General features: G+C 37.9%; 1 protein-coding gene across 1 annotated transcript in view; it reads left to right on the top strand.

Moving 5' to 3' along the window:
* Smp_197680 (transient receptor potential cation channel,subfamily m, member, putative) overlaps positions 1–12,166 on the top strand; it is a gene marked incomplete at both ends in the record, with an annotated part of 29,730 nt that overhangs the window by 3,390 nt on the left and 14,174 nt on the right. Inside the window, 6 exons of the mRNA XM_018791393.1 lie at positions 1,212–1,423; positions 2,959–3,108; positions 3,650–3,876; positions 4,374–4,614; positions 7,355–7,437; positions 9,679–10,015. Coding sequence (XP_018645450.1) covers positions 1,212–1,423; positions 2,959–3,108; positions 3,650–3,876; positions 4,374–4,614; positions 7,355–7,437; positions 9,679–10,015 — 1,250 coding nt within the window. The remainder of the gene's footprint in view (positions 1–1,211; positions 1,424–2,958; positions 3,109–3,649; positions 3,877–4,373; positions 4,615–7,354; positions 7,438–9,678; positions 10,016–12,166) is intronic.

The raw sequence follows: 12,166 nt of genomic DNA, 5'->3' as shown, positions 1-12,166 counted from the left end.
TCCAACGGTGTTAATGTCTAACTTCAACCAATCCACGAAATTGAGCAACCGTCCACCATTGTCTTCAGTGAGTTGATATCTCATAACAGACCTGGTTGGACTCCATTAGTGATAGGTCCTGAGTTTGGATCTCATGAAGCGGGATCGTGGATGCACACTGCTGGGAAGTCCCAAAATAGGGCGAAAAAGCCGTCCAGTACTTCCAGGTTTTCCATGGTGTTCTAGCTTCAATTGACTCATGATTTCAACTATTAAATTACTAAAATCTCCACAAAAACCCCTTCTGATATTGAATCCGTATTCATTTTAACCGGTTCCTAAAAGTTATGGGATGATAGCTCGTTTAATTAGAAGCTTATATAGAACGAGATCGTTTGTTTGTCGACGTACTCACACACACACACATTTTATGATCTTACACACGTCCACTACGAAAGAAATCTGGTCATATATCTTATGTGCAGAGCGAAAATGATTTGTTCAAAGTTTGACACGTGTTACTGATGTCAACAGATATAAGTAGTATGTACCATCAATCAAAAGTGAAATGTCTGGTTGTTGAAGGTTAAGAAGATCAAAGAAAAGAGGATGAGAACATATAGTTATTGGTGTGGAAGCGAAGAAACGATAGAGTCTAAGACAATTGATTGACATTTCGCAAATGAAGCATTTACTGTATGGTTCTCGGATTTTACCAAGATATTCTGTAATGTTTTTTAAAACACATTTGGTTGTCCCTATTTATGTTATCATTCACTCAAAGAGGATGCTGTAAAAGAGTTGTGGTTTATCAGTAGCATACTGATGGAGGTAGGTTTCCTTCGATGTTATCTAAAGAAGTATACGTAGACACAAAAAATAACGTTGCAGATATCGACCTCTAGTAGCCAACTCCCATTCCTAAAAACTACAATCGAATGAGGATGTGGTTAGCGATGTTTTGCGTGATCATTTCGAGTGATTTATTATATACCTTCGTCATTTTGCATCTCCTATATATAGCGGAAGTGGTAAGGATCCGAACCAAGAATCCTAAGTTTTTGAATTCAGAAGAAATTCGTGAGAATTCTGTCCCTTCCTTGTTGTCTTCCATCTCATTTCGGGGATTTAGTACTTATAACTTGACGATTCTATACAAATGGACTATTGTTATATATATATAATCTTTATTCATGGCTATGCTTATCTTACATTTGTTTTACTTGTTGAAGGTGTACGATTTACTGATGTGAAAAAAGAAAGGGAAATGGTCAAATGGGAACATATGAAAGCTATGGATTATTTAAGAGAACCATCAACTAAAGCAACTGGAAAAAGAGGCGTAGCTGAATCACGTGCTGTGGTATTTCGTGGTGGTGGAGGTGTTGGTCCTGGTCAAGGACCAGTAATGGATTTAAAAAGTGAAATGTCCAGTGTCACAGAGGTAATATTAATACTATTCAAGGATAATCTAAAGTCCTTTAGTATATCAGTGAACATATGTCGAACATTTGGAATGCAATCCAAGATATTCTAAACAAAATATGATATACTTCACTACATATGACCAATACACTTGGCAATAAGGCTAGAGTGTCTCAGCATATGATAGATTGATAGATTAATAGGAGCAAAACAGATTTATTCATCTAAAACCAATGAAACGTCTAACTTTGTCACTGATGTGTGGGCGACAATGATAATGATTGGTTGTTTTGCTGAGTCAGATATGTAGATAGTGTGACAGGTGTTATATGTGTGATATATATTCCCCTATCTTCATTATTATTGATTAACTGTTCCTTGTTGTTGGATTGTGTCGGATTTTGGGTGTGTGGAAATATATTGACGTCCTAGTCAATCAGGCTAATCTCATGTTCTTGATCTGAGTTGTGTGTTGAAGTCGTGTAGAATAGACGATACTGGGTGGGAAATCTAGTGTAGATATTCATCTAAGGTAAATTAACGTTCCACATACGTGTAAAAAGTGAAAGGACTGTTATAACAAGAAACCCTAGAGTTATAACAAGTATCCTACCGTTTATAATAGTCACCTACTACATTAGTCTACAATGGTGACTTGTACTTACTCTTGATATATAATGAAGACATTCACTCGATCTGCAATCTTTATTAAATTGGTATGGTTCTTTAAATGATGCATCGTCTAATATAGAGGATTTAACTATAAAGCTCTCGTTGCTTTCCTAGATAATATGACCATCAAAAATTCTGGAAAGCTAAGAGTCCTCTTCTTGTAACCTTATTTCTGATCATTATTATCTTGGTATTTGTACACCAGTTTAGAGAAAACTAAAAGGCACATAACATAAGATACCTATTTTGTCATAGTTGTAGACTATTCATCAGTGTTTACATATAACTATTCACGAAATCGGACTATAGAACTGTGAGTATCATGACTGATTAGATGCTTTTTAACCGCTAATTCGAAATCCAGTGGTTTACACCTTCAGCTTCTGCCAATTCACGACTCAATACCAAAACTGCTCTATGTTGTTTGTGGATAAGTAGCACATTTCCAACACAATTGTATTACATCAAGAATGATATTACAATAGAGTTTCAACAAATCTATTTCATATATAGTTGAAATCATGAGTCAATTGAAGCTAGACCAACATGGAAAACCTGGAAGCAGTGGACGGACGTTTCGTCCTATTGTGGGACTACACAGCAGTGCCAGCCCAGTGGTCTATCGGTTAAGTCCTCGCGTGCAAGACTGATAGATCCTGGGTTGGAATCTCGTGAGGCGGGATCGTGGATGCACACTGTTGAGGAGTCCCACAACAGGACGAAACAGCCATCCGAAGCTTTTATTTCAAACTAATGAATAATAAACACATCATTGTAGACAAGGTGTCAGAGAGGTAGTTGACCTTTTTTACTCTCCCATAATAACATGATCATCATTTTTTTATTTTGTATTCTTCTCTTTTCCCCATATATATGACTCAGGGTATTGGAATGGAATTAGAAAAACGATTTAAAGAGATTGATAATCAATTTCAACGTTTCAATGATGTTGATTCACGTTTAAATGATGTAACACAGTTATTAACAAATTTATCTGAAGTAATTAGTAATGTGACGGAAACACAACAACGAGTAAGTTGCGTATACTTAATACTAAGATGATTTCGTCGGAGAGCTTCCACATTGTTCTTCTGTACAACATTGTGCTGATGATGTTGTTCAAAAGACCCCCCTAGATGAATCCCAAATATCCATCAACCCGGTTAAAGTGCTGGATATTCGCTTTTCCCCCTCTGACGTTCGTAAACAGCAACCTTGCCTCGAGAAGGCGATGAGTAGGACTTCATTGTCAGTGGCTGTATATACGTAGTCATGTGAGAGTATTTTGATAAAGGAGGAGCGAACTCACTCACCCTCGGGCGTACCACGGCATTTGGAAGCGATTTGTATATAGTCTGTCAATCAGGTGAAATCATTAATGGTGAGTAGTTAATCTAACATAACAGTCAGTGGGACTACAAGCCTATATGTAGATAACGATGGTTTCGAGGACATCTAATCTTCACAACATAATGATGAGGTCTGATTGAGACAAGTTTGATGAAATAATGTTTTCTTTAAGGATTTTTTTTAAACAAACTGTATTATTTTTGAGTTCTGTTTCATTTTCTAGATTATTCGACAAATAAATGAACTTCCTACTTGTCAATGTAATGAATTCACTGATGAAGTTGTTCCTGTACAAAAATCCACTACACATCAAACTGATTCAGGAACAGCAGAGACTAGAAAACGTACAAAACTAGAAGTAGCTATTCAGTCTGCATTAGAAGCAGCTAAAGATGTACTAAGACCACCAACACCACCACCGCCACCACCACCACCTCCTCCACCCCCAAGGTAAGTGTGTTTGTGTGTACCTGTATATGACTATAATGAATGAAGACTTAATAGATGTTAAACAGTGTTGATTGACTTTCAATGGTTTAACTTACTTACTTACGCCTGTTGCTCCCAGTGGAGTATAGGCCACCGACCAGCATTCTCCATTTAAATATCATTCAATTCTCAACATCGTCTCATTCATCAGTAAACAGTTTCATTGCTGTTGTATTACTAGTGGTAGCAGTGTGGTGAATACTATTAACAAGATTTTTTGTAAGTAGTATATATTGGAGAGTGGGATGGAGGTTGTTACAGTTGACAGACAGAGAGAAGAGTTTCAGCATGTCAAAAAGCATAGAAAAGGCAAAAACATGGATCTAAGAAGAGAAGACAGTTTAGAAATAACTGAACTTTAGAATATACCACAAGATACAAATGGATAATTGAAGGCTGACTTTCATTTCAGTTTATATTATGTATTAAATATTTAACATATTCTGTAATTTCTTTAGGGAATCACCTGTTCTGTTAGCTGCTGTTGTTCCTGGATCAGAAGATGATTCAAGTGGTTCAGAAGAAGGTGGTGATCCTTCAGCTGATCCAGTTTTAGTACCTCAAGTTCCAGATATTAAAACTGGACGAGTTATAGAAAGAACATTAGGTGATCATCGATTATGGAGAATGGCTCCGTTTAATTTTGAAAAATATCCTGGAATGAGAATGAATGTACCTCCTGAACGAATGGCATGGACTGTAAGTATTGCATTAGATGGATACTTCGTTAGCTTTAGCGTTTTTTTTGGGGAGGAATTGGTTTTCTACGGGATGCGGTCGGTAACCCCATGCCCAACCCTCCTCCTTTATCCGGGCTTGGGATCGGCAGTAACCCCCGGAGGGGCTAGATGTTTCTAGCAAAACATCTATTGAATGCTGATTGGATAAAGGGTGTCTCAGCATTTACAGAGCAATCTCTTGGCATTTTCTCGAGGAATTTTTTGGATCTCCCCAACAATAATAAAAGTTTATTTGCTTTCATAACCATTTATAAGTATACTCTATCACTTCTAATAACTATGCATGAGGATCACTTACTCCGATGTACTAAATCATACTTACAAATGTAACCGCTTAATGAGATGGTAGAGAAGATTTGTAGCTTAGGTGGGTGATTTTGATGTAGGTTTGTTGTCTGAGCTGGATGGTTTGGTCGTGGAGCTTTCATTGTCCTTCTGAACGACCAAAGCATCCAGCTCAGAGAACGTAACCGCTTAATGCTACTTCAGTTACAGTGTAGCCTAAAATTATTTTTCCAATTATGATTATAGAAGTTCTAGTAATTGCTGATTTAAGATCCAGTTACAATACAAGGCTCTTCTTCAACTCTCTACTGAATGGAAGGTAGATTGATGTAGAGATCTTCTCAGTGGTTCAGAGTCCGAAAGTATGAATACTTTGTATATATTTAAGTACTTATGAAAGTGTATGATCTGAGAGTGATTTATTGATCTTGTAGTACCGTGCTTCGTTAATCGTTCACCTCAATAACCGTTATAGTACAAATCTTAACGGTGCATAAAATCAGAAGGCGAAGGAAAGCGGCAACTATAGTTTTATTGACAAATGACGCAGGTCAAAAGAAGAGAAGAGAGAGAAGCAAAATGATATGCAATGGAGAAGGCGAATGAGCCTACTAGATTTAACTAAGCGTGGCTTGAGAAAAATGAATAGATTGATCTATCCAGAAGCTAGGATAACTTATGTAGGCTTGACATAGTACCAGCCCATACGTAATAATCTGAAATACCTCCACATCATGTTTTGATGTGAATGCGATATAACTAAGTGAAATACGATGTATAGCATTCATAACTTCGGTCAACTCTCTCAACTGTCATTTAATATTAAAGATGATACCTGTCTCATTTCTTCTGATTGAATTTCTTTAATAGGACTTCAAGAAGTCGCTCTTTGAAGTTAGTCACTCATAAGTTCATGATCATTATGTTGAGGTCAGATGTATGGTTTTAGGTGAGTATGGCTAGTATAGTATGGAGTACTTTGGAAGTAACCTATAGGCGATTTAATCAAAATTCAACATCATTTCTTAAAGTCATAGACTATTGGATGTAGATGTGTTAGTCTAGTGCAGATTACCCGGTTATGATCTGCGCGACTGTCGTAATTAATGGTTAAATATTTTGGGTAATATAGTGATGCTCTTTTTTTCTCTACCATCGGCTAATACCGATACTGCTTTTAATGTAGTGGACGAGAACACACAAATGGGGATAACGAAAGGAATCTGAATACTGAATTACAGAATACCTAAGTAAAATCTGAGAACTATATAGTAAATACTTCATTTGCAAACGATCAGCCAGTTGTCTCAAACTACACTGTTCCTTTCGAAAGTATCAGTCAGTCATCTCAGACTTTACTATTCCTCCACTTCCACACTAATCATTCACTGTTCTCGTTCTCTTTTCTTTGATCTTCTTAACTTTCTACCCGAATAACTTAGTGGTAGCGTCTCTGACTGTGAAGCTGAGTGACACGGGAACGAATCCGTCAGGGAGCACCAGTTCCCTCAAGATTAGAGTTTCACCTTGCTGACGAGTGCCAAGCAGCACGAAAGCCGGGTCCAGGGTTTCCTGTTGACCACCTCCAACCACCATCTTATCTCAATATATAGTGCACTTAGTGTCGAGCCACCTAGACTAGTAGCCACATTGCAACTTGATCGATAGCATTCGATCAGCACTAAGAAGGAATTGACACGCATGATATTGATCACCACCCAGTGATCAATCAATTGTGATTAGCCTTCTACCTTTAGACATTTCACTTTCAATTGATGATACAAACTACTTATAACTGTCGATATCAGTAGCACACACCACAACAATACATTTTGAACAATCTGATCACACATATACTTTTAAAAAAATTCAAACCCCCCTTTGTGTATTCGGAAAAAACAGTTTGTTCTCAGCCATAAACCTACCCTGGTCATATTATTAGCTTATTATCCAGAGTGATTAGGTTTCAAATTGTTTTCACATTATTATTATTAAGATCCTTGTCGCCTCTTACCCCCCCCCATTTCCAGTTCTTAACAAGTATATATGTGGTCAGATTGTTCGTAATGTATTACTGTAATATATCATCACATAGTTCTGATAATCATCGTCTTCTTATTACACTATCGAAATTTCGTGGATTGGTTGTAGTTAGACATTAACACCGTTGGATACCGGTTCAGTAATCTAGTGGTTAAGCGATAGAGCTCGAGACTGATAGGTCCTGGATTAGAATCTCGCGAGGTGGGATCGTGGATACGCACTGCCGCTGAGGTGTCCCACAATAGGACGAAACGACCGTCCAATTCTTCCAGGTTTTCCATGGTGGTCTAGCTTCAATCGATTCATGATTTCAACTATTGAAATTTATCATATTGACTCACTGCTTTCATATACTTTCATTAAATAAATAGGTTGAATATCCGGATTATTTTGCCTATGATGCTTGTGAAGAAATTTTATTATTTCCATCAGAAGAATCCCATGATGGTGTCAAGTATGATAAATATTTTTTTCTTTTTTCATTAATTGCATGTTTCTTTAAATGGATCATCTGAGTGGGTTGGCTTCCTTTATGCATTCATTACATTGTACAATTAGTTACTAACGTACTGTATAGTTACTGACGATGATTTACAGGAATGAAGCATGATTTTGAGATGGTTGAGAAGATTTGTAGCTTAGGTGGGTGATTTTGATGTAGGTTTGTTCTCTGAGCTGGATGGTTTGGTCGTGGAGCTTTCATCGTCCTTCTGAACGACATCATCAAACACTTCACTTCTACCCGAAGTTTGTGCTAATGATGTCGTTCAGAAGGATGATGAAAGCTCCACGACCAAACCATCCAGCTCAGAGAACAAACCTACATCGAAATGAAGCATGATTATGTAGTTTCCCTTTTGAGCATGTCATACTTCTATTACTTGTCATTCAATATCAAACTATCCTAAAATGATTGAATGGGGGATAAAATTGTTATTTTATAGTTGAAATCTTCACCAACCCCCCTTCTGATATGAATCAGCATATGTTTACTAGTGACTGGCTTCATCAGGTATTTCCTGGAGTTCTAGTAAGAAGCAGTAACCAGTGGAGTTGAAACCAGGTCTGTTGTGAGTTTGTAATTCACTGAAGACAATAGTGGATCTTTAGTTTAACTGAAGATTATCAGTATTCTTATTATAGTCTAAGATCACTTGAAATATTAACCTTAACATATTCGATTTGAATAAGTTTTCTTTTGTTAAATGCATGACGATCATTATTCATAGTATATAGTTCATTGCTTCTTCGACACTATGAAGTTCCTGAGAAGATTGTCAACATTATTCGGAACTCATACGATGGACTACAGTGCAAAGTAGCTCATGGAGGACAGCTGACAGATGCATTACCAGTAAGGACAGGAGTCAGACAAGGTTGTTTACTCTCCCCCTTCCTCTTTCTTCTGGTGATTGACGGGTTATGAAGACGTCGACATCTGAGGGGATGCGCAAAATGCAATGGAAATCTCAGAATCAATTAGACGATTCGAACTTCGCCGACGACTCAGCCGTCCTATCTCATACATACGAACAAATACAGACGAAGACAACAAATGTAGAAACAGCCTCCGCATCAACAGGCCTCAACATACACAAAGAAAAAAGCAAGATACTCAAATACAAAACAGAGAACACCAACCCAGTCACACTTGATGGAGAAACTCTGGAAGATTTAGAAACATTAATGTACCTGGGAAGCACCATGCATAAACAAGGAGGATCGGATGCAGATGTAAAGGCGAGGATTGGCAAAGCAACGACAGCATTCCTACAAATGAGGAACATATGGAACTCAAAACAACTGTCAACTAATTTCAAAGTGAGAATCTTCAATACGATCGTCAACATAGTCCTACTGTATGGAGATAAAACGTGAAGAACTACTACATCCATCGTCAAGAAGGTACAAGTATTTATAAACAATTGTCTACGCAAAATACTCAATATTCATTGGCAGGATACTATCAGCAACAGCGTTTTATGGGAGAGGACAAACCAGCTTCCATCTGAAGATGAAATTAGGAAAAGACGTTGGAAGTGGACCGGACATACATTAAGGGAATCACCAATGTGCATTACAAGGTAATCCCTAACTTGGAATCGTGGAAAGAAGCGGAAAAGAGGAAAGCGAAAGAACACATTACGCTGGGAAATAGAATCAGATATGAAAAGGATGAATGTTGACTGGAAAGGATTTCCCAGGACAGGGTTGAATGAAGAATGCTGGTGGGTGGCCTATGCTCCTCGACGAGGGGTAACAGGTGTAAGTAAGTAATTAAGTATGTAATGGTTCATTGGTAAACTAATACAATTATTCATGAAGTGCATATTACAGTTGCATTATACTATCAGTTACTAACACAATGTGCATATGAGTATACTGTTATGCTTTATATCTTGCATAATCAATCATATATAACTGCATATTAACTGCATGATGAATCGTCTCTGCACTGAAAATCAAAACACCTACTAACAAGGCAAACAAAGTTAATTCTAAGTCTTATTGCTTCTTTCCTCTGTTGAAATTGATGAAACTGATGATCTCGTCATATCCAATACGACTACTTCAAAATGGATCCATATACAAATCCTGAAATGAATACACTTAACTTAAACGTATATTGATTATGTCACACGTTTGTCCATTCATGTTGATAATGTTGATGATGATAACTGACCTTATTATGCAGTTTTACCCATGGAAACATCGTATTTACTTTTCAACATAGTGAAAATCTACGTACAATCAATTTTAATCAATATGATGCAAAAGCTAAATTACGTAGACAAAGTTTACTTGGTCGTTATCGTTTAGATTCAACAACTGGTGCACCATTAAATCCAATGGGTAGAACAGGTTTATTAGGTAAAGGTTTATTACCACGTTGGGGTCCAAATCATTCATTTGTATTATGTATAACAAGATGGACAAGAGATACACGTACTGGTGCACAAATAATAAGAAGTAATCGTGGTGTATTACAATATTTAGCATTAGAACGTAATAAAAGATTATGTATGCCATGGGTAAGTTAAATGTATTCATTTAATGCTATGTATAATTATGAACTCTTAAATGATTTGTATAACTTTTAGTAGGTTCAATGGTAACGTCTTCGACTGTGAAGCTAGGTAACATGGCATCTAGTCCATCAGAGAGTATCAGTCCCCTCAAGATTACACGTACACCTTGCTGACGAGTGCCAAGTAGCATGAAACCTAGGTTCAGGGTTTCCTATTGACTACCTCCAATCACCATCTTCTCTCAACATAATGAAGTCATTGTCAAGTCACTTAGACTGGTGGCCATATTGTAACATGGTCAATATGATTCGATCTGCACTAAAGAAGGACCTGACACACATGACATTGATAACCAGAGGTTAGAGGTCTTGAGTGGTGTTAGAGGTATGAGGGCAGTTACCACTTCCCGGTCGCCCACACCGTGGAAGGGTTCTTCTGGAGGTATCTGAAAAGAAAATTGGGTTAGAAGTGGTCTTAATGACCTGAGAGCGTGACTGCAGTGCCCAAGGGACAACTGCTTGAGGCCGGTCACACACGACCTTTTTGTGGGTAGTTTTTGTGTTAGCTCCGTATTTGTTGGGACCTTACCGCCGGAGACGGATATCCGTGGGATAAGGCGAGGTGTGCATTTTTAGGGTGGACCTCTTCTAACCCCAACCCTCCTTGTGGAAAGGCAGAATCGCTGTTACGCTGGTTGTCTGAAGGAAATACCTTACTGCTGTCATAGCTCTGTACAGTCAGCAGTATGACTTCTCCTTCGGACCTTGGGTTTGCTGCTTTTGGTCTTACCACTCTTCAACTGACCTGCTGGCATGGTAGGACCTTGAGGAACGATCATTCCAGCCAGTATAGCTCGATTTGTTCATCACGATAGGTAAGCTCGACCACTACATCAAGGTAGCAGCAACGGTCGGGACTGATAACCACCCAGTGATCAATCAATTGTAGTAGGCTACCATCTATAAATGAGATACTTTAACACTAGGCAAATAAATGTACTGCGAATACAACATTTATAGAAGATGTGATAACTGATTGTTCCTACTAGACACATTCGAAAGATTTCGGTGAATGCTGAAGTAATCGAAGAAATCTTTAAAATCATTCAAAACTAGAAGCAGTTATTCATTAGAACTTAGTGACGTTTCGTTCAATGATGAATGTTAATTGTCGCTTCAAATGATCAGTCTCAATTTCAACCCTAAACATCAACTAGAAGATTCAAAGAAGCAATACAAAATGAAATTAAACTTCACCTTATTGCACAAGGTATTGGCTGTCTATCAGGACTCAGTAGCCAAGTGGATAAAGTGATGGCGTTTGGAGGTAACAGTACTGGGTTCGATTTCTTGAGTGAACACCAACATTGGGATCTAGGTTTATCTAGTTGACGAGTCCTAAATATGACGTCATACTGGATTCCACTGCTAGCCATCATTCATCTTTGCTTATAACTAGAATCATCATAAACTCTCCTTAATAGAATTGATCTCATTCTAGAACTATTAGAACACATCACCTAGTTACTTTTAATAAATTCATACATCATAGAGGTTCAAGTCTATTTCAAAGAGAATTACTATATAATGTATGAATGTTCCAGGAAATATAAGTCATATCCTAACCTTCATATCAATCTCAAAATAGACAGTTATTGACGATATACACATCTGAAATTAAATGGAAAATTATTTTCATTAATAACACCAATACAACAAACCCTCCAATAGTCTGCTTTATATAATCACTATTCAATGGTCCTGGTACGGCTGAGAGTGGGGAGAGTCCGCTCTCCATCTCTAAATGCTCTCACACGGCCACGCTTATAAAGCCTCTGTCAGGGAAGTCCTACTCACTGCCTTCTCTCACTACAGGTGTTGTTTACGAAATTGAGAGGACTAAAAGTGAATTTTCGGCGCTTTATCCTGGTTGGTGGTTATGGAGGATCCACATAGGGGAGTTGGAAAACCCTGATTCCTAACCAATGGTGCACATGGGCTCCAGTATCCTGATGGAACAAATGGCGTATGAATCAACCGTTGATCACCAGCTACCACGGGACTGCATCTTCTTACGATGCTTCACTGCCTTGTAGATCAGATCTTCAGGTCAAAGGCTTGGGGTGTGGCCCCCCAAGAAAAACACCTGCTTCTG

The sequence above is a fragment of the Schistosoma mansoni genome (assembly GCF_000237925.1).
Source record: "Schistosoma mansoni, WGS project CABG00000000 data, chromosome 3 unplaced supercontig 0077, strain Puerto Rico, whole genome shotgun sequence".
In the NCBI taxonomy this organism is placed as follows: Eukaryota; Metazoa; Platyhelminthes; class Trematoda; order Strigeidida; family Schistosomatidae; genus Schistosoma; species Schistosoma mansoni.
The sequence above is the reverse complement of the archived record's forward strand: the minus strand, read 5'-3'. Positions and strand labels throughout refer to the sequence as shown.